Consider the following 25679-nt stretch of genomic DNA (forward strand, 5'->3'; position numbering starts at 1 on the left):
GGTCTGCTTGAAACATGTAGGTATTACAGACTGCATCAGGGAGAGGTTGAAAATGTCAGTGAAGACACTTGTCAGCTGGTCAGTGTATGCTCGTGAGTATGCATCCCGGTAATCCATCTGGCCCTGCTGCATTGTGAATGTTAACCTGTTTAAAAGTCTTACTCACATGGCCTAACTTTTATTGACAATTTTGACACTTTTTTGGTAACAAAAGATACTCTACAGGGATTATGTACTCCACCCAAACCATCTCGGAGCCTGGACCCGATCTTTCAAGGCCGCGTTAAGCTATTGACGTACCAAGCCCCACTCATATCTCCCATCCTCTCTAAGCATTACTGTCGGGGGTGTTGTCAGTTGTAATCTTGTACCCATTAGTTTGAATTCCTCTTGGTTCTGCTATTGTTAGCTCAAGAGAGGAGTATGCGTTCTGCTCACCCAGTGCTTTTAGTTCAAATGAGAATTCCATAAACTTCAATACCCCCTCGGTTTTCAAATCACGTAGAGGGCTTGGGCTGTTGCGCAATAGCAACCAAAGCCCATGGAAGTCCGTTTATAACATTCCATCATTGGTTACTCTTGAGTTCCTCATATTGACATTGGCTGCGGCCTCCGACCCTATGGCGCTAACCTTGGAAAAGTATCTCCAATTTCTTCTCCTTCCTCTATTACTAATGGGGATAGACCAAATGGTGCAGTTCTATGCAAACGTATAGCCGTACTAACTATTTCAATGTCAACCATCAGACAGGGCCTGCAACCGCCTATTGAGCATAGCTTGTTTGAGCTGGAGTTTCCATGTGACTTAAAAAATCGTAAAGGACCAGGAATTTTACCATTCTATTCAAAATTATATTGGGTTGGATGCTGATAGGAGAAATTTGCTGAATTATCAGAGAAATGATAGTGAAAGCCTTTCTTTTAGGCTATTTAAAAAATAAGTCCTGGATGCTTTGCTAGCAACAGACAACAATAAATCCACAGGGGGTGACCAATTGGATCCTGGTCTGCTTGAGTGTGCAGCGCCCATCAATGTTGGCTCAATAACCCTCATTTTTTATTTTATATTGTTATCAGGAAATTTTGAGCTGCCACTCCATAAGGGAGGCGATAGTAGTGATCTTAATAATTATCGCCCCATTTCAAGACTTTCTTGTCCAGCTAAGATTCTCTAATCTTGGTAAATATACAACTTCTCTCTTTTTTATCTGAGAAATTTATTTTTAATATAAACCAATCCGGGTTTAGGCCTGGACATAGCACTATGACAGCAACCTCTTTAGTTGTTAATGATCTTGTCAATGCTTTAGACACTAAAATGAAAAGTGCTACTTTGTTTGTGGACCTGTCAAAAGCGTTTGATACTGTTGATCATGCTATTTTATTGACTAAGTTGTCCTAGATAGGCCTGAGTTCTGATGCCTGTTCATGGTTTCATGAATATCTTTGTGACAGAACTCAGGCCATTGTGATTGATGGGGTTGAGTCTGAATTTCTTGCTACATAAAGGTGTACCACAGGGGTCAATTTTAGGACCTGTTTTCTTCACTATTTATATAAACACTGTTGGTCAATCTGGTAAAAAATGGTCAACTTAATCTATATGCAGGTGATACTATTATGTATGCTATTTCCTTGACTGTTGATCTGGCTGTTTCAAAACTACAGTCAGATTTTATAGCTATGCAGGAATCCTTTACTGCTTTTAAAATGTGTGCTTATTTGGGGGGAAAATAGAATGTATGTTGTTTTAAGTCTCGTAAGAATGTTTTGCATGTTCACTCATTAGATGGTTCTCCAATTAAACGTGTTCCTGCATATAGAGTACCAGTCAAAAGTTTGGACACACCTACTCATTCAAGTTTTTTATTATTTTTTATTATTTTCTACATTGTAGAATAATAGTGAAGACATTAAAACTATGAAATAACACATATGGAATCATGAAGTAACCAAAAAAGTGTTGGTGATCAAAATATATTTTATAGTTGCGATTTTTCAAAGTAGCCAGCCTTTGCCTTGATGACAGCTTTGCACACTCTTGGCAATCTATCAACCAGCTTCACCTGGAATGATCTTCAATGAACAGGTGTGCCTTGTTAAAAGTGAATGTGGAAACTGGATCCTGGACTTCCTGATGGGCCACCCCCGTCAGGTGGTAAGGGTAGGCAGCAACATGTCTGCTACGCTGCTCCTCAGCACTGGGGCCCCTCAGGGGTGTGTGCTTAGTCCCCTCCTGTACTCCCTGTTCGCCCACGACTGCGTGGCCAAACACAACTCCAATGCCATCATTAAGTTTGCTGACAACACAACAGTGGTATGCCTGACCGAACAGGCCCCCATTAACATTGACGGGGTTGTAGTGGAGTTGGTCGAGAGTTTCAAGTTCCTTGGTGTCCACATCACCAATGAACTTTCATGGTCCAAACACACTAAGACAGTCGTGAAGACAACACCTTTTCCTTCTCAGGAGACTGAAAAGATTTGGCATGGGTCCCCAGATCCTCAAAGTTCTACAGCTGCACCATTGAGAGCATCCTGACGGGTTGCATCACCGCCTGGTATGGTAACTGCTCTGCATCTAAGGCGCTACAGAGGGTAGTGTGTACGGCCCAGTACATCACTGAGGCCAAGCTTCCTGCCATCCAGGACCTATACATTAGGCGGTGTCAGAGGAAAGGCCAAACAATTGTCAAAGACTCCAGTCACCCAAGTCAGACTGTTTTTTTTTCTACAGCACGGCAAGCGGAACCAGAGAGCCAATTCTAGGATCAAAAGACTCCTTAACCGCTTCTAACCCCCCCCCCCCCCCCTTAGTTTTTTACACTGCTGCTACTCGCCGTTTACAATCTATGCATTGTCACTTCACCCCTACCTACGTGTGCAAATTACCTCGACTAACCTGTACCCCCTCACATTGACTCAGTACTGATACCCCCTGTATATAGCCTCATTATTTTGTTGTTTTTTATTATTTTTTACTTTAGTTTATTGGGAAAATATTTTCTTAACTCTTTTTTTGAACTGCACTGTTGGTTAAGAGCTTGTAAGTAAGCATTCCACAGTAAGGTCTACACGTTGTATTTGGTGCAGGTGACAAAAAGTTTGATTTGATATGAGAAAGTTGCAAAAAAAAAGCTTGCACTCTGTTCCTTGCCTCAGGCTGTACATGCTGTTCTCCAAGTGATCATATTTTCACTCATCAGTCTATTCTCAATTGAATCTGGTCTTTGCTGATAGGTCAAATTAGTTTAGATTTAGAGTGGTCCATTGTCAAATTGGCAGGAACAGGGGCAGGTGAAAAAACACATGTCATCAGTATGCACTCCATTAGCGAAAGGAGGCCACTTTCCAGCTGGTTCATTTTTCACTCATGTTGGGTAGGTTATTCTGGTTATTTCACTTCATGCATCAACCACTGTTTGAGGAGCATGCAGCCTCTCACCAACAACAGGTGATGTTCAGCCCAAACTCTGTATGCCATGGGCTCTCCAACTCTGTTCCTGCAGCTACCCAGTGCTTAGTTTGGGAAACTAAGTGAAGTCTATCTGGGCACATCAATAGTAATGTGTTTTCACAACTAAACATTTAACTGTTGGCACACCCTCTTCTGCCCGGTTGAGAAAGAACTGAAGGAGATATTCTGTAGTTAAAGGTAATGTGTCAGCCTATTATTTATGGAAATAGAAAAATGCCCTATTACTAGGCTATTCAAAATCAAATACAAATTCACACTAGGCCTAATTTTAGGCTCACTCTGAATTTGTTTAATTTAGGCTACCAGTTATAAACCAAAGATGTTAAAACAGTTTTTTTGCCTTGCTTAATATGTGTAGGCTATGTAATTGTATAATATCACAATCATTCTTTTAATTCAGATTTTACGACCTGGGCTCGTATATAGGCCAATGCTTAAACTCTAACATGCATATGGTGTTTTTAACGTTCACAATGACCGTGTTTTCTACTCAGTTTCAACCTGTTGTAGAATTTCTTTCTTAAAATTGATCAATCACAGTGAGGCGAGTTATTTAAAAAAAAAAATGCATACAGTTTTGATACGTGTTTTTGATGTGATTTTCGATTGCTTTTGCATTGATGTCAATATGGTTTGAGGGACAATAGAAGCCTGAGTGCCAGGCCATTAGTGACCTGACGATTGTTAGCGAGTTGGTGTGTGTACTACTACCATGTGTATAAGAGGAGATTACCGTGACTCAACGGCAAGTGGACTTTTTACTGCGGTCTTGACTCATGACTGCCAGTGTGACAGCCCTAGGTGACAGGTTTTGGGGGCATGATCTGTGTGCATCTGAAACGTTCTCACTCATCATTATTCATTCATGTAGAAGTGTTCAGAAACATATTATATTATTATCTACAATAAAGGTGACTCCCCTCCTCAAATCGTTGGGGCATGGACCATGTTGACCCCAATGCACACTTTTGACTAAATGTACTTTCAAAAGGGGTGGACTCGATTTAAAGTGCATTCGTTTTTAAACGATTCAGCATGCTCTCAAATAAAAGGTGATATGGGGCACGTAACACCGTACCTTTGATCTCAATTATAAAATCGCTGACTATAGAGACATTAAGGGTTTTAGCCTCACTGTCCAAATGAATACATAGGGGAGTGTATATTACAGTGCCTTCAGAAAGTATTCACACCCCTTGACTTTTTCCACATTTGTTTGTGTTACAAAGTGGGAATAAAATTGATTTGTCATTTTTGTTCAACGATATACCCAAAATACTCTGTCAAAGTAGAAGAAATATTATCAATATTTGTTTAAATAAATGGAATATAAAACTAATCTTGATTAGATAAGTATTCAATCTCCTGAGTCAATGCATGTTAGAATCACCTTTGGCAGGGATTTCAGCTGTGAGTTTTTCTGGGTAAGTCAGCTTTGCACACCTGGATTGTACAATATTTGCACATTTATTCTTTATTATTGGTTGTTGATCATTGCTAGACAGCCATTTTCAAGTCTTGCCATAGATCTTCAAGACGATTTTAGAAAGAACTGTAACTAGGCCACTCGGGAACATTCAACGTCATCTTGGTAAGCAACTCCAGTGAAGATTTGACCTTGTGTTTTAGGTTATTGTCCTGCTGAAAGGTGAATTTGTTTCCTAGTGTCTGTTGTAAAGCAGACTGGACCAGGTTTTCCTCTGGGATTTTGCCTGTGCTTAGCGCCATTCCGTTTCTTTTTATCCTCAAACTCCCTAGTCCTTGCCAATTACAAGCTTTACTCATAACATGATGCAGTCGTCACCATTCATGAAAAAATGAAGCGTGGTACTCAGTGGTGTGTTGTTGGATTTGGCCCAAATATTACACTTTGTATTCAGGACATAAAGTACATTTCTTTGCCACATTTTTTGCAGTTTTAATTTACTGCCTTATTGCAAACAGGATGCATGTTTTTGGAATATTTTGTATTCTGTACAGGCTTCCTTCTTTTCACTCTGTCATTTATGTTAGTATTGTGGAGTAACTACAAGGTTGTTGAGCCATCCTCTGTTATCTCAGCCATTAAACTCTGTAACTGTTTTAAAATCACCATTTGTCTCCTGGTGAAATCCTTGGGTGGTTTCTGTCCTCACTGGCAACTGAATTAGGAAGGGTACCTGTGTCTTTGTTGTGACTGGGTGTATTGATACACCATCCAAAGTGTAAAATTACTAGATGCCCTTCTTTGCGAACCATAGGAAAACCTCCCAGGTTTTCTTGGTTGAATTTGTGCTTGAAATTCACTGCGCGACTTAGGGACCTTACAGATAATTGTATGTGCGGGGTACAGAAATGGTGAAGTCATTTCAAAATAATGTTAAACGCTATTATTGCACACAGTGTGTCCATGCAGCGTATTATGGTACTTGTTAAGCACACTTTTATTCTCCTGAAAAAGTCGAGGAGTGTGAATGCTTTCTGAAGGCACTGTATGTGGCTCTGAATGTTAATGCACGAAATTGACTGTTCTCATGTGCACTGCTCTCTTTCTTCTCAGACGATCTCGACCGTTCCCCAGTACAATCACACAGCGTCATTACAGGGTGTATAACTACTCCTACTGTGCTGAGTGCGAGAAACTGTTTATTCAAACATTCTCTCTTCCTCTCTCCTCCAGCTGATTACAGCCATCCCCACCCACCGCCTGAAGTTCCTGAAGGAGGCTGGCCACGGCACCCATAAGGAGGATGTTCCCGAAAATGAAATGAACGAGGGGGATGATGAGATCGACCATGCTGAGATGGAGCTCCGTAGGGGACAGGTCCTCTGGTTCAGGGGACTCAACCGCATCCAGACTCAGGTACGCACCAGGGGGTCCTCAACTACCATCACCTGCTCTCGCTTTAGCAGCCCCCCTCTCTATCTCCCTCTTCCTTCCAGTCCCCTCCAGGGGTTCCGCAGGTATAGGAGGAGGAGAAGAGAGGAGAAGACCATCTATAAGGGGTTGACAGGGTTGGATATTCCTCTCCCTCTCTCTCTCCCCTTTCTCCCATCTCTCCCCTCGCCAGTGTTCACAGGTAAAGACCGAGAAGAGATGAGAAGAGCTACAGAAGCACTGCATTGTGATGAGAGGAGGGATATACTTCCCCCTTGTCCTCCCTGTTGTGAGGAGCTTTAACCTGTTGTCTGTTCTCCAAGGGGAAGAATAAGACAACATATTTCTTCACCGTGACCGTTTTGATAACTGTTGTGCTGATATTATGTGGTTGTTTCAGCCTACTTTTTTAAAATTCAGTCATTCTAAATTAGCCTGGGCACCAGTCTGTTTAGCTAGCAATCCCCTCCTTGTAATCTGTGTCATGTGCCAAAGATTTTGCAATGACACAGAGTACAAGGAGTGGAATGCTAGCTAAACAGACTGGTACCCAGGCTAGTTCTAAGTCTCTCTGAAAGTTAAGCATTTAAGTAAGGGTTTTTCTCTGGGATGTATTTTGCTGCTTCCTCCTGTGAAGAAAGACCGGTGTGTGTTGTCGTCTGAGGGAGACAACAGAGTCTGTGACAGAGTCTGATGTCTGGGCTTTGATTTCTTGTCACTATGCCACCTCTGTCTCTACTGTCTAACTTGTCACCCCTTAGCTGGATAGCTCTCTAACTAAGTGATCCCTAAAATGGTGGGTTGGGAGTCAGGATCCAGATGGGTAATATCAAGAGGAGATCAGATACCAGGGGGCTGTATGTATGAAGTGTTGCAGGGTAGTAGCTGATCCTACGTCAGCACTCCTCTGAGACGCTTTGTAAATATGGGCCCTGGGATGTAAGGTGTCAGTAGCTCTGGGCCCCCAGGTGGGGGAGTGGAAACCCGACTCAGACACACTGGAGGCCTGCCTTTAGCGATAGTCACTACCCACCAACACAACTAGACATATCTCTATATAACCTGATGGAGAGTTATAATGGATGACTCTCAGGATCATACTAATACTGCTGTTGCTGCTACAAAGGATCATCTCGCTCGCTTTCGCTCGCTCCCTCTCTCCCTCCCTCCCTCTCTCGCTTTCTTTCTTTCTCCAACTGTCTCAGTGTACACAGCCTTGGGGTTGAAGAGACTTACTGTGATGGGAGATGGGGAGCAGAAACACACTTACTGCTTGTTGCGCACACACACACACCATTGGCTAGCTTATATTTAGAGACTGTATTCAAATAGAGCTTTTCACCAGGTCTCCAATTGCCTTATGTAGTGGGACACACACACACACCCTTTAACTGCCAGGGGACTCCACTGGGTTTCCTCTGTGGGTGTATCGGAAGGAGACACATACACACCCCCGGGGTGGTCACATACATAGAAAAGTCCAAACTTTTGACGCGTGTGTGTGTGTGTTGCATTTAATACATTTTGTGATGGTAAAACAGTTTCAGTGTAAATTTAAATGACTACAACCAGATATAAAGTATGTAGAAAAGATAATGGACCTTTATATTTATTAGATCATCTTTGAGAACTAACAACCTCCAGAATAAAACCTACACAGTCAGGGTGAATCTGAAATTCCCCAAAATGTCATGTAATGGGGCACTTTCATATTTGAGGCACATGGATAGCAAAAAAGGCCATGGTAAAATGTGCAGAATTGCAAGAAACTAGCTTTCAAACTGCAGAATTGTCTCTTGGTTCCATGGCAGAATATGTCGAATTGCGGGAAATTTGTTGCATGCGCCACCACTGCTCAAAGAAATCCGAGTGGCAAGACTAATGGAGGTGGAGAGGATGCCGAGGTCCATTGTCTCCATACATACACACACACACACACAGTGCAGTAGAGATGGCACCACTCCCATGCCCACCAGATTTCACAGCTACTCTTCCTGGGGTCCAGCCAAATTAAGGCAGTTCTATATAATTACAAATGTTACAATACATTTCACAACAGATTAAGTGTGTGCCCTCAGGCCACCACTCTACTGTCACATATCTACAATACAAAATGCAACGTGTGTGTCTCTTCACAGTCCCCGCTGTTCCATAAGGTGTATTTTTATCTCTTCTCTTTCTCATTTTACTGCCAGCATGAGTTAATTAATTTGGAATAGAGTTCCATGTAGTCATGGCTCTATGTAGTACTGTGCACCCCCCCCCCCCCCATATACCCTTCTGGATTTGGGGATTGTGAAGAGACCTCTGGTGGCATGTCTTCTGGGGTGTGCATGGGTGTCCAAACTGTGTGCTAGTAGTTTAAACGGACAGCTCGGTGCATTCGACAAGTCAACGCAAGGAGTGATGAAGTCGATCTCTCCTCTACTTTGAGCCAGGAGAGATTTACATGCATATTAGTAATGTTAGCTTTACGTGTACATTTAAGGGCCAGCCATGCTGCGCTGTTCTGACCAAACGAATGGACAGTAGTCCGTCTGCAACAAAACTAGGGCCTGTTGGATCTGCCTTGTTGATGGGGATGTTTTGAAAGCAAAGCAGCGCTTTATTACGGACAGACCTCTCCCCATCTTTGCTACTGTTGCATCAATACGTTTTGATCATGACAGCTTTTATACTCCAAGCAGTTTAGTCTCCTCAACTTGCTCAATTTCCACATTGTTCATTACAAGATTCAGTTGAGGTTTAGGGTTTATTGAACGATTTGTCCCAAACACAATGCTTTTATTCTTTGAAACATTCAGAACTAACAGAAGAGAATGTCATGGTTTATTTTCGAGTTGTTTTCCCAAAACAAACCTAAAAGGTTGTCTGTGTTCCCCTTTTTTAGAATACCTCCTCCTCTCTCTCCGTGTGTTTTAGAAGGTCCCGTTCTCCCCGACAATGCATCGGCCAAGTTGGGTCCTTTCTTCGGCTCCGTGAGTGGGATTCCTAGGCCGTGAACGCTACAATAAAGTGGGCCTATGGAGACGTTTCCAGAAGCCGAGCTTTGGTTCGGCAGTGCTGCTCTCCCCTCCTACAGGAGTGAGCTATAGGCAATCGTAGCGCTAGCATGTCCGGAGGCTATTTCTGTGTCCCTATGGGCCTCATTAGCCTTCGCTAGCGCTGAAACAACGCTGAAACAACATACCTGCAGCAAAAACCCCTGTAGAGTGGGCGAAGGATGATTAGCTTGTTGTGTTGTTTGGATGTAAACGTATACATCCCTCTCGTACAGTGGGTCAAAAAGAGTTCAGTCTTTCTCGGTCTGCCGTTGGGGGTGCGGATGGAGGGATGTGGGTTGCTTTAACGTTCTTCTTTTTAACTATTTCATTATCTACAGGGCTGTGGAAGACTCCAGTCCTGTCTCTCTAGTGTCTGTTTCTCTCTCGCCCACTTTCTCTCTCTTTTTTTTCTTTCTCTCTCTCTCTCACACACACACACACACACACACACACACACACACACACACACACACACACTCCAGAAGCCTATACTGTTTGTGCACCCTGTAACTGACTAACCTTCTACCCTCTTCTTCATCTGAAGTATGTAACTCTTCGTCTCACATTTGTTTCTGAATCTTTCTCTCTTCTCGTCCTTTAGCCCTCTCTCCCTCTGCTATTGTCCATTAACTGTTTGTTTTTTTACGATGGAAAGACTCTCAATACGGTTGACCAGAATAATAAAGAAATAGATGTTTTGTCTTTTATATTGTGTTTTAAGGTATTTATTTGTATGTGTGTAGATTTAGAACTGAATAACATATTTTACTGTTGACAAATGTTCCTCATTTACTGGGACACAACGCCATAATTGACCGTTCTTATTAGTTTCTTCCAAGTTGGTTTCTGTGTCGTTCGAGACGGATTCTAATTCCCATTCCGACGTTCCACTTCCTCAGTTTAATTTCCCTATTTATCACCCTCTTCCCGTCCTCTCTCCATCCTCCCTTTCTCCCTCCATCACACTGATAAAGGAAGAGATGCAGTCGAGCATTCCTCACTCTCTTTCTCCTGGGGAGGGAGGATAGAAGGGAGAAAGGTGTGTGGGGGGGGGGGGTGATGGAGAGAGGCAGTGAGGTAATTAGGTCCTTATCTGCCCCTCTGACTCCCCTCCCTTCCCTCTGTCTAATCCTGGTGGGCTGTGTGGTTAGGATGTATGTGTGTCAGCACGGCTGGTTAGTCAAATACAACCAGGACATAATTGGCAAGAGGAGGACGACTTTGCACCAAACTTTATCAGTGGCCTGTAGGAACACTCTCTGCCGTCTTCGTTTGTTTCCCTCCCTCGCTCCTACCAGTGCCCTCAGCCTTTTTCCTCTGTCACAAAATATTACCCCTTTCATTCAGTGGCAGGCCTTCCAGTCCTCTCCCTCTCCATTCATTCCGCTCTTCCTCAATCTCTCCAATCCCCTGTTCTGTCCCTTCCAACTAACGATTTAGGGATTTTCTAAATTTGTGCAATAACCACTGTCTGCTCTGCCCATACAATGTTTCTTTCTGCTATCTTTCCCTTCCTCTTTTCACTTCCTCTTTTCCTCTCTCCCTTCTTTCTATCTCTCCCTCTCTCCTTGCCCCCTTCTCTCTTTCTTTCTCTCCCTACGTCTCTCTGTTTCTTGTGACTATGCTGTGGGCTGTTGTTTGCAGATGGACGTGGTCTATACGTTCCAGACGGGTCAGGCTCCGGTCCCGGGGGCATTGAGACGCCAGCCCTCTGTGGTCAGCCAGCACAACGACGCCAAAACTGTCTCTAGCCCCACCCACGTAGGGCTTTCCTCTTCCTCCCTGTCTGCCAACTCTGCCGGGGCCCCGCCCCTTCCTGCAGCCGCCGCTGCTTCCCCCTCCACTGCAGGCAGTGAGTGAGCAGTTGCGATGGCGACCCCTTAACAACAAGCTATCTTTTCTCTGCCGCCTCCTCCTCCCTCTCCTCCAGTCAGAATGCTGCATGACTGACTGTTTGATTTCTTGATTTAATTGCTGACATGCCGTCATTACCCCATCCACAGCCTGCCGATGCCTACTGACTACTTCCTCTCTATGATTCTCTCTATCTTTCTCTTGTTCTATGTCTGCTTTGTTCCCTTTCTCTCTCGTTGTTTTATTTACTCTCTCCTCGGTTCACTCTGGCTTTCCTATGGCTTTCCCAGTGCATCCTGGGGGTTGGAGTTCTCCAAACTCTTAATATGATCTGCATGTATTAACCCAGGTGAGACCTCGCCGTGAGACGAGATCAACCTAAAATAATTGTCAGGAATTACAAAGAGCCAAATCTGTCTCAGTCCTAACTCTGAAAGTCCTATCATCTGGAATCCTGGCGTCCATTTGATTTCCCTGGCTGTCCGGCAATACAGCGGCCTCGGTAGGGAGATAATTGGACTGGCTAATCTCACACAGGATATAATCTGAAAAGGTTACATCCCGCAGGCAGGCCCTAATCTGAGAGGCCGTTATCTGAGGCAGGGCCCAGGAGGTCTCACGGGGGTTAATAGCGAATGGTTAATTGCATTGTCTAATAAACGTGCATCACTCCATTTACTGAGCTGCCTCAGCACTTCTCTCTCTGTCACTCTCTGTCACTCTCTCTGTCTGTCTGTGGGTGTGTGTGTGGGTGGGTGGGTGCGTGCGTGAGCAGTGTTTAGTATTTTTCAGATTCCTGTTTTCTACTTCCAGTGGCAACATATCAGAAATCATGTATCTTCTACCTTCTCTCCAACTGTTACTAAAGACACACGGGGCACCTTAAAGGGCTATGGTCACAGTTGGTCACGGTCACAGTTGGTCACGGTCACAGTTGGTCACTGATAGCTCAGCCATCTCCATGTCCAGCCCTGAGGATACATGTGTGGAGAAGGAGAAAGTCTGTGTATGACTGAATGAGTGTGTGAGTGATTGATTCTGTGTCAGAAGTAATGCAGTCATCTGCGTGGTTAGTGTATAGAGAGTCCATTCGTTCCGGTGATGGTGTTGGACTGTTTTAGGTAGAGAGATGAGCTAAGTCATGTGAGATATGATAGGCAGCTTCCTCTTTACGGATGAGAGGGACAGAGGGATGGGGGATGACCTTGCCCTTTGCTAGAGGGAGGGATGGAGAGGTGAGAGGGAAGAAAAGGGGGACGTCATTCCTCACACCACGACACAGCACTTCCTCCCCCCCTCCGAGACACACACATGCCGTCTGCCCAGCAACAGAGTACTGAGAGAGACACGCACACACACACACTCTCGCACGAACACACACACTCGCTCGCGCGCACACACACACCCTCACACCCTCAGAGGGCTGCAGGGAGATGGCTGACAGATGCTGCAGCTACTCCCTTCTCTCTCCTTCCCCCTTTCTCTCATTCTCTCTCGTGCCCTGTCTCTCTTCTCCAGTTGCCCCCTAACTCGTATGTATGGATGAGGCCCTCTTGTTTTTCTACTTCACATGCATCTTTCTTTCTGCCTTGCCCTCAATCTCTCTTTCTCCGTCTCTCTCGTCTTGTCGTCTTTCTGTCTTCGTCTTCTTCTCTTCCCTCTCTCCTCCCTCTCCCTGTCAGTCCGCTATTCAGGGAGGACTTATGACTCAGTGTGTGTTTTATAAAAAAGAAAAATTAAAGACTTGGCTGGCAACCTCAGAGCTGACTTCTTCCTCCATGACAGCCTCTGCATCTCACTCTGCTTTTTTCTCACTAAAAAGGATTTATGGGGAAGAAAGATAGCCATATATTTCTACCACATTTTGTTATGTAAAAAGGATGGATGGATGCCTGTGGTACACTGGTGTATCTTCGCAACCTCCAACACACTCACACGAGAGTCACGCAGAGATCAGACGGATATGAGAGGACTTAGAAACCTAGAGTACTACACACAAATGTAGACGCGCGCACACACACACAAACCCATATTAGAGGACTTAAAGCCCTGGGCTTAAGAGGCAAGGTTGCAGAGACACTCGTCACACACTGAGGTTCTGGAGTAATGGAAGAGGTGGTGCAGGTAACGGATTTGCAAATTGAACTAAAGTCTCTGGAAAACGTGTGAATATGATTAAAGGAAGAAAGGATGGTTAGAAGAATACAGTGTGGAAAATATCTAAATATATGAAATAGGTCATGTAAGACTGAGAATACAAAGTGGAATTGAAGTAGCTGGTTTTTGTTTTTCCGTAACTCATAGGAATTTGTATCAGCTTTAAAGGCTCATGCGGTATTGAGGCAAGCGGTCACCTTCTACCTTTCACCCCTGACCCCATCCCCAATCTATGCACACATTTAGAGCTGCTGGATGGTGGTCGTTTAACATGAGCACTTCTTTTTTTTCACCCATGACCTTTTCTCCTTTCGCTTTCTGATCCAATTGCTGTAGGCCTTGATTCCCAAACCTTTTGCTCTTTTTCTTATTTGTCTTTCACTCTGTTTTCTCTGATACTATTCCCCATGTTGCCCTCCTTCATCTCTTGCTTCTCTCGCTCTGCGTATGTTTCCTTCCTCTCCCACTCGTATGTCTCTTTCTACTCCTGTCTCCCTCTCTTCTCCCAAGACGCTCTCCTTTCTGACTACAGGGTAACAATAACAGACCAGTAGTTTTCATCTTTGTTTTACCGTGTGTGTGTGTGTGTGTGTGTGTGTGTGTGTGTGTGTGTGTGTGACTATTTTCTTCCTGGCATGGAAATGGAGCCATGGAAATATCTTTTGTTCGACATCACAATGCTCTCTTAAACAAACACATACGCACATAGCCAGAGAAGTCTGTCTGAAATAAGAATTGAAATATCAAGAATCATCACAGAGGTTGGATGCTGATTGTAGAGATGAGGTCCACATACAGTCCACCAAAGTAGAGCTCATTAGACTATAATCTGTACCACACCACAGGTTGAGTGTGTACTATACGTGTGTGTTTCTGTGTGAAAGGCTGAGTGTGTACTATACGTGTGTGTTTCTGTGTGAAAGGCTGAGTGTGTACTATACGTGTGTGTTTCTGTGTGAAAGGCTGAGTGTGTACTATACGTGTGTGTTTCTGTGTGAAAGGCTGAGTGTGTACTATACGTGTGTGTTTCTGTGTGAAAGGCTGAGTGTGTACTATACGTGTGTGTTTCTGTGTGAAAGGCTGAGTGTGTACTGTGCGTGTGTGTTTCTGTGTGAAAGGCTGAGTGTGTACTGTGCGTGTGTGTTTCTGTGTGAAAGGCTGAGTGTGTACTATACGTGTGTGTTTCTGTGTGAAAGGCTGAGTGTGTACTATACGTGTGTGTTTCTGTGTGAAAGGCTGAGTGTGTACTATACGTGTGTGTTTCTGTGTGAAAGTCTGAGTGTGTACTATACGTGTGTGTTTCTGTGTGAAAGGCTGAGTGTGTACTATACGTGTGTGTTTCTGTGTGAAAGGCTGAGTGTGTACTATACGTGTGTGTTTCTGTGTGAAAGGCTGAGTGTGTACTATACGTGTGTGTTTCTGTGTGAAAGGCTGAGTGTGTACTATACGTGTGTGTTTCTGTGTGAAAGGCTGAGTGTGTACTATACGTGTGTGTTTCTGTGTGAAAGGCTGAGTGTGTACTATATGTGTGTGTTTCTGTGTGAAAGGCTGAGTGTGTACTATACGTGTGTGTTTCTGTGTGAAAGGCTGAGTGTGTACTATACGTGTGTGTTTCTGTGTGAAAGGCTGAGTGTGTACTATACGTGTGTGTTTCTGTGTGAAAGGCTGAGTGTGTACTATACGTGTGTGTTTCTGTGTGAAAGGCTGAGTGTGTACTATACGTGTGTGTTTCTGTGTGAAAGGCTGAGTGTGTACTATACGTGTGTGTTTCTGTGTGAAAGGCTGAGTGTGTACTGTGCGTGTGTGTTTGTGTGTATGAAGTGCATGTTTTTTCCCCCATTGCAGCGTCAACCTTTCATGCCCTCTACCAAAGTCTTCTCATCATCTAGCTCTTCCTGCACTTTCCCTCACCACACTCCCACCAATCACACCAAATATCCCACTCGTCGTTGGTCGTCAACCAGGGAGCCCAACAGACAACTCCCTCCATCCCTTTATTCATTGAAGAACATTGAGATGCTGCCAGCTAGCTGTGCTGTTCTGTAGCTGTGTGTAGGCTGGTGTGTTGGTGTGCATCCTAGCGTCACAGTGATAAGAGACTGCAGCTTGTAGCCTCAGATAGCACTGTATGTGTCAGGGTGTTTGGGGGAGGGGGGGTGTTGTAGAATTAAGTAGCTGTGTGGTTGTGCTCCTGATGCTTGCTAAATATCCGTCCACCGTCATCATCAACTGTTCCCACCTCGTAAGTTGGTATTTTAGTATTATTCTGTGTTTTTGTGCTCTATTTGTTTTGCGGTGCTCCTTCTCTATTTTCCACTTCGCTCTTATGTACTGTATTGTAGTGGACTGGAGGTTTTTGTGTGTATGATTTCGGGGGTTGTTTGTCTGTCTTTTGCTTGCTGTTTGATTTAATGATCGGTGAGTGATCGAGACTGCAAAGAGCGACCATGACATCCCAAAATCCTTCACATCCCACCTCTCACTGACCACCTTTTGCCCCCCCCCCAGCAGATTACCCATAAACCCTGCCTGTCTGCCTGACTCCTCTCATCGCCATCAACACAGGAAGACCGAGCCAGGACCCTCATACTAACTGTCCTTTTTATTTATCTCTCTTTCTCTCCATCTTTCCCCTCTTTATCTCCCCTGTCTCTCTGTCTCTCCCCCTCTCTCGCTCTCTCTTCGGTCTCTCTAAAAGATTAAGGTGGTCAATGCGTTCCGTAGCTCCCTTTACCCGGGGCTAGAGAACCCAGAATCCAGAAACTCCATCCATAACTTCATGGCCCACCCTGAGTTTGTCCCCCTGTCTGAGGAGGAGGCGCAGATCCCTGAGAGAGAGGAGTCCAGCAGCGATGAGGTGGATATGGAGATCCAGCCCATCCCCAGCTCCTCGACTGGGGGGGGAGAAGCTCCAGACGTCAGCCACGAGACCTCCTGCTGATCACCTCCTCTCTTCTCCTCCGCTCTGATCTATCCATCCACCCGTCGGCCAGCTGGCTCCCCCCCTGCAGTTCCTCTCCTCCACCATGAGGAGGACCAGCGGTGCGCCCCTCAGATCCTTAGACTCATCCCACAGAGGGTGCACCCAGAGTGGGCAAGGGGTCCCGGTCCCAGCGCCTCCCCCTCTTCACCTCTTCCCTCCACTTCCTGAACCCTATACCCACCTTTCACCTGACCACCCCCACCTTGCCATTCTCATCGGCTTGCACTGACTGTGTCGCGTGTGCCCTTTAAGTCTGTGCAGAAGAGTGACATGCAGAGCATCCAATCACATTGTGCCCCTAACTCATGGGTGGGAAGGACCATTTGGGGTCCACCAATCTGCTCCGTCGAAGGCCGTAGCCTGTCCTTCTGTCCATCTTTGGGGTTTTATATCAGTTTTTTCTTTTTTTTTTACCTCAGAGTAGCCTAGAACTGAAACGCAACATGTTTATCCTTCTGTACTAGCTTATACTCTGCATACACTAACTGGCACAGAACTTTAAGAATATACCCATGTGTACATTAATATTGTATGTACATACATGTAACTGCCAAAATAAAGAAGACACTTAAATAAGGGATACAAAGTATATTGAAAGCAGGTGCTTCCCACACAGATGTGGTTCCTGAGCTAATTAAGCAATTAACATCCCGTCATGTATACAAATACCTAGTTGCCCATTATTTTGGCTTCCATGGTTGGAAGAAGAGGCCTCAAAGGAGCATAGGGGGTTTAAAGTGTGTGTACGTGTCTCAGTCCCTCGATCTCAACCCAAGTGAACGCTTATGGGAGATTCTTGAGCTGCGCCTGAGACAGCATTTTCCACCACCATCAACGAAACACCAAATTATGGAATCTCTCATGGAGGAATGCTGTCACATCCCTCCAATAGAGTTCAAGACACTTGTAGAATCTATGCCAAGTCGCATTTAAGCTGTTGTGGCAGCTCGTGTTGGCCCAACGCCCTATTTAAGACACTTTTGGTGTTTCCTTTATTTTGGCAGTTAACTGTATATATGCTTTATAGGCTCAACGCTCCAAGCTGATTGGATGATCAGATGTACATGGCCCATGTGATTAACAGCTTTCAGCTACTAAGTTTCTCTTCTCTATTTCTCAATCTGTGTTTTAATTGTACAGCATGTATGCATTTGATCTGTTTTGAAGCAGGATGTACTAATGGGTTACTCAGTTCAATGCAGGAAACCATGTCTTCATTCATTCTGACACACTACAGCGTTTCAACGATATAGGTTCAATCATCTAAACATCTCTCACTTTAATTTGGTTCTTCTGGGTCCATTTGACATGATTCCATTATGATTTATCCTGTTTTTGTTGAAGGACAGTGTAAAGAATGCTACGATATTTTAACAGAAAAGTGAATTCTCTTAAAACAATATTTTCAAAGTAAAGCTTGCAGCAGGCTAGAGCCAGAGGGCACCCCCTCTCTGTGGAGCAGGGTCATGGCAAGACGATGTGGAGGTATCTCCCTCATCCGATGACCTCATCCTTATCTCATCCAATCAGGGTTCTGGTTTTCCCCCAGCCCCTTGAGAGTAAGTTGACAGCTTATGAAACTGCCTCTATGGAGTACGATTAAGAACGTCAGAGTGAAGTGAATGATATTTCACCCCCATCGCTCGTATGCATGACGTATATTATCCGTGTTTCATCTGTGTTGAGTAGAATGGGAATTTAGAGATGGGTTATGTGAAACATTATTTGGGGTGGGGTTAGGACGTGCGTATTCCTGTGGACAGAAATGGGTCATTGTTTTTGCTTTAGTCTGTCTCAACAAAAAAAATCCACAAAAAATGAAAAAGTCCACACAAATACATATTCTCTGTACCTTAACAAGACAAATCTAGTCCTCGTTTTACACTGTCGACGAAGGGGCGTTGGGCTTGTTCCTGTTAGCTCCGGTGTGAGTGTGTTGTATGTTGTTATCGAGCATCACTGTGTTGGCTGCAGAGTGACACAGGGGACTATCGATCTCTCCCATCATGCCTCTGGGAGAGCCAACCGTGAGCGGCCCAGATATAAATCCAATATCTCCCCCTCCCTCCTCACCCGGCACCGCTCCCTCCCACCCTCCCTCCCTCCGGCCTGCTAGGATAGGGACACAGCACATCCCCACATGTCAATCAACCACAGATAATGGTGTAACAATAAGAGGAATACTCTCACAAGAAGAAGAAGAAAAATAGACTCAACCAGAGATGTGTATGAGAGCTCCTGTATTCAGTAGTGTATGTTGTCGTCAGAGGTGTCATGCCCGTAGGGGGCACAGGGGCACGTGCTCCCTCAGATTTTTCATGTTTAAAATAACTTTTTGGGGGGCCTTTTTTTTCTCTCTGTAATACTACTAGGCACTTAGCAATTTTATATAACTAGCTACCAAGAAACCATTTCAGGCTATCAATACAGTTAGAGTAGCTAGCTTGTCGTCCTCTTAGCTGGCATGTCCGCTGGCAAGGTTGGTAGACTTCAGAAAAGCAAGCAATAACTAAATGTACTGAATAAGACTCACATTCCTTTCAATATTGTACCAGAGATGCAGAGAAGTATATATTTTTTGTTTGTTTGTTTTTTTAAGAACCACCAGTCAGGATACAGACAGCTCAATTGGTATGCTTAAATATTCAGAAAAATATACCTTTTTTTACATAGAATTAAGCATAATGATTATGGCTCTAGATAACAGGGAAAAAAGCTGCTTCAGATGTTTGAAAAATGCTAAATTCTCCAATTTATGGTCGGTGGGCTTACCACCCCTCCGGACCACCCCCCTAGCCATCCTCACGTACTTTGTGCCCCCTAAGATTTTTTTGGGTGCATGATTCCCCTGGTCATTGTTGTATATGATGGTAGAGAGAGTGTTAACTTGGGCTGACCCCCTTTTCCGCCTCCGGCCACCAACTCTGTGACAGAGATTGTGACGCCCTTCGACAGGACGTGTGCTATCGATTACCAGTAATGTACTACTGCCATATTTTCAACCTTATTTTCATATCTAGGTTGCTTACTTCGATAGAACCCTCTGGTGATGCGCCTTTTCTACTTACTCAGAGCCATATTTTCTAGGTTGTCGTTGTTGTTTTGTATCCCATCGTTATTGAGGTTTCCTTTCTATTCCCCCTGACCAACAACAAAAAAAACAAAGACAAAATAATGTGTCACTGCCGATACAGTATATAAGTCATGGACCACTACGATGTTTACAGAACATAGTCAGCCTGGATGCAGTAAGCCTGCTCGCGCTGCACTTCACTCCAACCGGCTAGTCTCCTTCATTCCCTTGCTTTCGTGAGTCTTAGTACATAGTTATGGGGAAGCTTTCTTGCATGATTTTCATAGAAACTCAATGTTTTTTGTTCATTTTTTACAATTCTTCTTCTGTATTTTTATATTAAGTACTTTTTGGAAATATATAAATATGTATAGGCTGAAGAGTTTTGCTGACAGTACAGACCATGAATAAGATCAATCGACGGTGTAAGATGTTTTTGCCGTTCTATATACAGTATATTTATGCCACATTTGTAAACCATGCTTGGTCATCTGATGCTGGGGCTAACTAAATTAAAATAAATTGTTTACTCACTGTAGGTCATGTGATTGGACATACTCTTTCAGCAATTTAGTCTTACCGCCCCTTTCCCTTTCACTATATACAGTCTTAAAGAGAGTATCTTAAATTCTGCTATTTCTTTTCAATAGCTTAAAGGGATAGTCCGGGATTTTGGCAATGAGACCCTTTTATCTAGAGTACTTCCCCAGAGTCCGATGAACTCGTGGACACCGTTTTTTATGTATCTGCGTCCAGTAGGAAGGAAATTAGAGGTAGTTTCGGGGGCTAATGCTAAATAAATTGTGCTAACACTAGTTAGCAACTTCCTTCAAACTGCACACAGATACATAAAAATGGTATCCACGAGTTCATCTGACTCTGGGGAAGTAAATAAAGGGCCTCATTGTCAAAATCGCGAACTATTCCTTTAAATCAAATGTGGTCCAATGAAAGTGAGTGAAATAGAACATGGTAGTATACAGAACATTGAAGATGTGCTAAATTAATTGGGGGTATATATATATATATATATATATATATATATATATATATATATATATATATATATATAATTTTTTGTAATTTTTTTTTAAATCTCTATATAAATTTATTTGCAATTTTTTTTCTGTTCTTTCAGACTAATATGACTGCGAGTTTAACTTATTTTGTGAGAGGATCGGTGCTCTCGGATGCCTGTGTAGTGACGTTAGTCGACTTGTCAAAGAGGGCATGAATTTCATCCAAATTCAGCATTACCCTTTTAATTCTAATGGCTTAGAACACTGTTTATGGGAAGAGAGTAGAGCTGTTAAACTGGTAGTGACATCACTTCCTCTTCCTGTTTTTGTCCATAAACAGAAACTAGATGCCTTCGCTGTGGTGTCCGTTCGACCATTAGACAGTCTCATTTTGGGGACACATTTTCAATTGGAATCTTTTCTTTTCTTCTGACTTACTCTATTTGGAAGACTGCGCTTATACATTCAGTATGTGTAAATATTGTCATAGGATGATGTTGAACTTAACTTATAACTCTTGGTAATGAACAGGGGGCAACCAGTCAGGGATCACCGAGCATAGCTTTAAGAATGTTCTGCCAAAGTCTTGCTTTGTACAATCGTTGCTTTTTTGTCCTTTTTTTATTTTTGCACAGATTGTTTTAAACGATTATTGTCAGGTGAAGGTGTTTTCCTTGTTTTCCATCTCCCCAAAATAGCAAATGTTTTTGCATGTAAACGTGGACAGAGAATACAAAAGAGCTTGAAGCGTCACTAAGATTGTCCCTCTTCTATTGCCATGGCCTTGGTTGTGCTGTTGTGATCTCTTACTGGTTGCCCTCCCATTCCATCCCACAGGTGAACATATACTCCATCCTCTAGAAACACCCCAATGTTTTTGTTTTTGTTTATTTGTACCTTGGCACAACTGTACAACAGAAGCAGACCAACAGGTCTGCATGTCTGAGGTGGAGGGAGAACTAAAGAACGGTTAGACCGACCTGATAAAGCCGATGTTCGGTTTCTCTGATGGGATAAGCCCACCGTGGCTTCTGACCAATCTGTAAGATTTGTTCCTTCTCATTGCACAGGTCTCAATAATGACTCATGTATGACAAAATGAAATTGCTAAGGCATTGTGCAATACCTGTCAACTGTAATGGACTGCATTTGCTTCTCTTTCTTAGATAGCTTTTTATTTCTTTCGATTTGGGGGATTTCTTTGGGGAAGCTTCTCCGCAGTTGTAAATAATAAAACAAAAAAAAAGGTTTGAAAACTGGAATATCACAGTTTAAAGTCATAACCCCTTATTTTACGTAGGACGATATTTACCCGAACCAGTTCTTGTGTTTTAATACATTTTCAATTGTATCTAATTGAGAAAAGACCGAAAAAGAACTTTCTGTCATTGATATGATGCACAGTAATAGACACTGGTGTTATTTTTGTATAAACATAATACCATCTATGTGGCATGCATGACGTATAAACAATTTTGTGGTTTAAAGCAATATGTCCGACCTGGTTGATTGGTACTTTCGTGTTCTGTGTAGCTTAAACCACGCTGTACTAAAAGAGGAAAAAAAATACCTGCATTTGGGGGAAAAAAAGCTAAGTGTTTAATATGTGTTCAATGTTCTGCATGGTTAAGTATGGAATGAGACACCCCAAACGTTGACTTGCTTTCCAAACAAAACTTGCACGTACAAACTCGTACACATTTCGACTCCGTTTCTGTCCCCCGTGAAACATACACTGAGAGGATGCTGCCTTGAAGATATGGAATGGGTAGATGTGTGAGTGAATGGGACTTAAATTCAGTTGCACAAAGATCTGTTCAATGAAGGGTTTTATCTGCAGGTAGCAAGTCCCTGTTGGGTGCTTCATCACTAGTGTTGAATGATTCCTACTTGGTTATTAGCTAAGGTACTTCTTGACTGTATCCTGTGTCTGTTCATTCCCAATGTGTCTCACAGCAGCCATGCAGTCGACCATCCTACTTTACCCCATCTCACCACAGAGGCCTGACGTGATAACCAACAAAAACGCCATACACACAACACTGCTGTTTATCATGCATAACGCAATAATAGTTTTGCAGTTAATATTCGTTTTATTTATCCATGAGAGGAGTCATTACTTTGAGGTTTTATTGGCATTTTAGAACATTCCTAAATCAGTACCCCATGCTGAATCTATTTCACCACCAAATGAGAAGTAATTATGATACCACACTGTTCATTGTTTATTCCATCATCCAGCCACAGCCACGGAGAATCACTCTCTACCAAGGTAGGCATTTGCTCATCAACTCATTTCACACCTATCACATAAATCGATTTCCTCATTGCCCTCCCTCAACTCTACAACTCTCCTCTCTCATTCCATCTCCCTCCATCCAAGGACAGCGCTCATCTGTCAGTGCCAAACAGCAGTCAACCTCTCTTCTAGCTGCAGCATCTAGATGCCTGAGATTCTTCACTGGTTTATTCAACAGTTCTATCCATTATGGTAGTTTCTTTTTAGTTGACGCTTTGTGGCTCGTACACAAATCGACCACCACAGTTTGTCTTTCTCCTTTTCGATATTTCACTAGTTGTTTTTTCCTAGAAAGGCTGTTGCTCTGTCGGTGAGACCTGTGTGTTTGTCTCTGTGTGTCTTGGGGCCCCAGCTTTCCATGTTGATAGTCCTGCACCATCTGCCCAGACTCGCTTAGATTACCAGGGCTCAGATCTGTGTGTGTTTGCGTGCAGTCACCAAGGTCTATGGGGCAGAGCAGAGATGTTTGAGGCCATACGTCTCTTGTCTAGTTAAAAAAACGTGGCCAACTTGCACCAGAGAAGAATTCGATCTCGGTAACAAATGAATGGTATTCCGCTAGTGTCGACCGCAGCCTAGCTTGTCTCTTCTTCTCTACTCTGTGGGTTGAGCTGCTGGTCCAGAGGAGTAAGACATAAGAGAGAGAAGGAGAGCTTCTCCTCTGTTCTTCCTCTGTCGTTTATATCACCAGCTACTGTGACCACAGCTGTGCCTCGTCTTGAACACCGCTTTCAACTGGTGTCTCTCTTCATAGCTATGCTGTTGAAACCAGGCAGTTCCATAGACCGAGAGATATTCTGAATATTTCTGTTCCCAAGGAGACCTGTCCGAGAAGGCGGCTGATTGGTTGATCTGAGCATGTTGGAGTGACCGCGTTCCATCACTCATTCTGGTTGGCTTGGTGTGAACATAATTGTACAACCATTTCAAAGAGCACTGTCTTGTTTTGTTATCTTGAACTGTGTTAACACTGACAGCTTTTGAAATGTGTTTTGCTAATTTCTCTCGCACTTTGGATGAGCCGTTGTTTCATCACCCTGGCCTGTGCTGACGTTAATGCAATCATGACTAATTCTGACAGGCACTCGGCATGGTTTGGCGTTAAAGTGAAATGCGTTTTGGCTTCATGGTCATGTTCCCACAGCACTGAGATACTGAAACAGTCAGGCCTGTTGTTTTTGATTGACGCAGGAGAAACAACCGCAGCATCAAAGATAAGGGAGGAATTAAATTGGCTGAAATTGTTCATTAAATACGTTGCTGTGGTTCCTTGAATTGTGTGTGTGTGTGTGTGTGTGTGTGTGCGCATAATAATGAATGTTCGAATATGTGTGTGAGGGTTTGTATTGAAGCTCATTTTCTGTGGGTACAGTAACGTCTAACAGTTCTTGGAGGGCCTTTTGAGCAGCACTTCCTCAGTGTGTGTCTCACCTGACAAACATACAGACACAACAACACACATTCGCTGTACTCTCCATATCCCCCTTTTGTAAATAAGATTATTATCATTATCATTCTAAAATGTCACCCATGTTTGCTTCAAACTATGCAACAATATTCTACAATTATAATACTGTTGTTTAGTTATTTTCACAGTTCTTCTCTTAAAGGCCCAGTGCAGTCAAATGTGATTTTCTTGTGTTTTATATATATTTCCACACTATGAGGTTGAAATAATAGGGGGGAGTGGGTTAAGTTGAGCCTATGGGGTAAGTTGAGCAACCCTTGTGTTAAGGAAATCATACAAATAAAATACATGTAGTCTGTGAAGGTAGAAACCATATGGAAAAAGTGGTAAGCCAGTTAGATTTTTTTTTAAACAAAAGATTTTAGCCAAATCAAATTAATTCATTGTGTCAGAGCAGCGTTTCCCAAACTAGGAGTCTTTTTAAAATGGGGTCGCGAGAGAAACTCTGACAATAATCAAAACATTAGGTCCGTAGCCTCCGGTAGCCGCTACAAGTGGTTGTAAAAAAACAGAGCCATTTCTGTTTTCTTCCTAATGTGTGTCTCTTTCTAACGGTTTAGAGAGAGTATTTTGTTTCCCTCTACAATGCCCACAATGACTCAATAAAACAGAGTGGACAAGACCAGGCAGTAAGTCAGGCAGTTGGAAAAAGAAAATAATCAACAATACATTATTTTCTACACAGAAGATCATACAAAAGTATTGCCTGAGGATCTGAACTTCCCAATACCTTTCTGATGCATTTTAGTCACTTCAACCCATACTTCCAGCACAATTAAATACTTTCAAAAATACTTTCAGACTGATTTGTAATAGACTGTCATAGCCCAATTACAAAGTTAACATTGTCAATTGATTACATTATTGTCTTTATACGGTGGGGTCACGATTCATTTACAATATTTTAAATGGGGTCGCGGGACAAAACAGTTTGGAAACCCTTTTGTGGAGAGGTTTCATGATGCTTGTATCTAAACCAAAGTAGATCATTTTAAGACGTTTTATACATCAGTCGGGGGGTCTCTAAAAGCTACAATATGAGGTCCTAAATCAAGCATGAAAGTGCATCCTTGTAGCTGTGTGGGCTAATATAGTCCAAATGTGTTTGCCTTGGGGCAAGTTGAGCCCATCGTTGAGCCAATGGCAAGTTGAGCCCATCGTTGAGCCAATGGCAAGTTGAGCCCATCGTTGAGCCAATGGCATGTTGAGCCCATCGTTGAGCCAATGGCAAGTTGAGCCCATCGTTGAGCCAGTGGCAAGTTGAGCCCATCGTTGAGCCAATGGCAAGTTGAGCCCATCGTTGAGCCAATGGCAAGTTGAGCCCATCGTTGAGCCAATGGCAAGTTGAGCCCATCGTTGAGCCAATGGCAAGTTGAGCCCATCGTTGAGCCAATGGCAAGTTGAGCCCATCGTTGAGCCAATGGCAAGTTGAGCCCATCGTTGAGCC

The 25679-nt window shown here is 43.4% G+C and overlaps 1 protein-coding gene across 7 annotated transcripts in view; it reads left to right on the forward strand.

Moving 5' to 3' along the window:
• LOC109893096 (plasma membrane calcium-transporting ATPase 1-like) overlaps positions 1 to 21952 on the forward strand; it is a 133537-nt gene extending 111585 nt beyond the window's left edge. For 3 of the 7 annotated variants that reach the window (XM_020486178.2, XM_020486153.2, XM_031825507.1), the window contains 2 exons: positions 6138 to 6320; positions 16089 to 18197. In XM_020486178.2, the coding sequence (XP_020341767.1) occupies positions 6138 to 6320; positions 16089 to 16331 (426 nt within the window). In that variant the 3' untranslated portion in view covers positions 16332 to 18197. Of the gene's footprint in view, positions 1 to 6137; positions 6321 to 11023; positions 11232 to 16088 lie in introns of all 7 variants that reach the window. The other 4 variants (XM_020486169.2, XM_020486185.2, XM_031825514.1 and 1 more) reach the window with 3 other exon arrangements.
• The last annotated feature ends 3727 nt before the right edge of the window (positions 21953 to 25679 follow it).

Source organism: Oncorhynchus kisutch, linkage group LG1, assembly GCF_002021735.2.
Source record: "Oncorhynchus kisutch isolate 150728-3 linkage group LG1, Okis_V2, whole genome shotgun sequence".
NCBI lineage: Eukaryota > Metazoa > Chordata > Actinopteri > Salmoniformes > Salmonidae > Oncorhynchus > Oncorhynchus kisutch.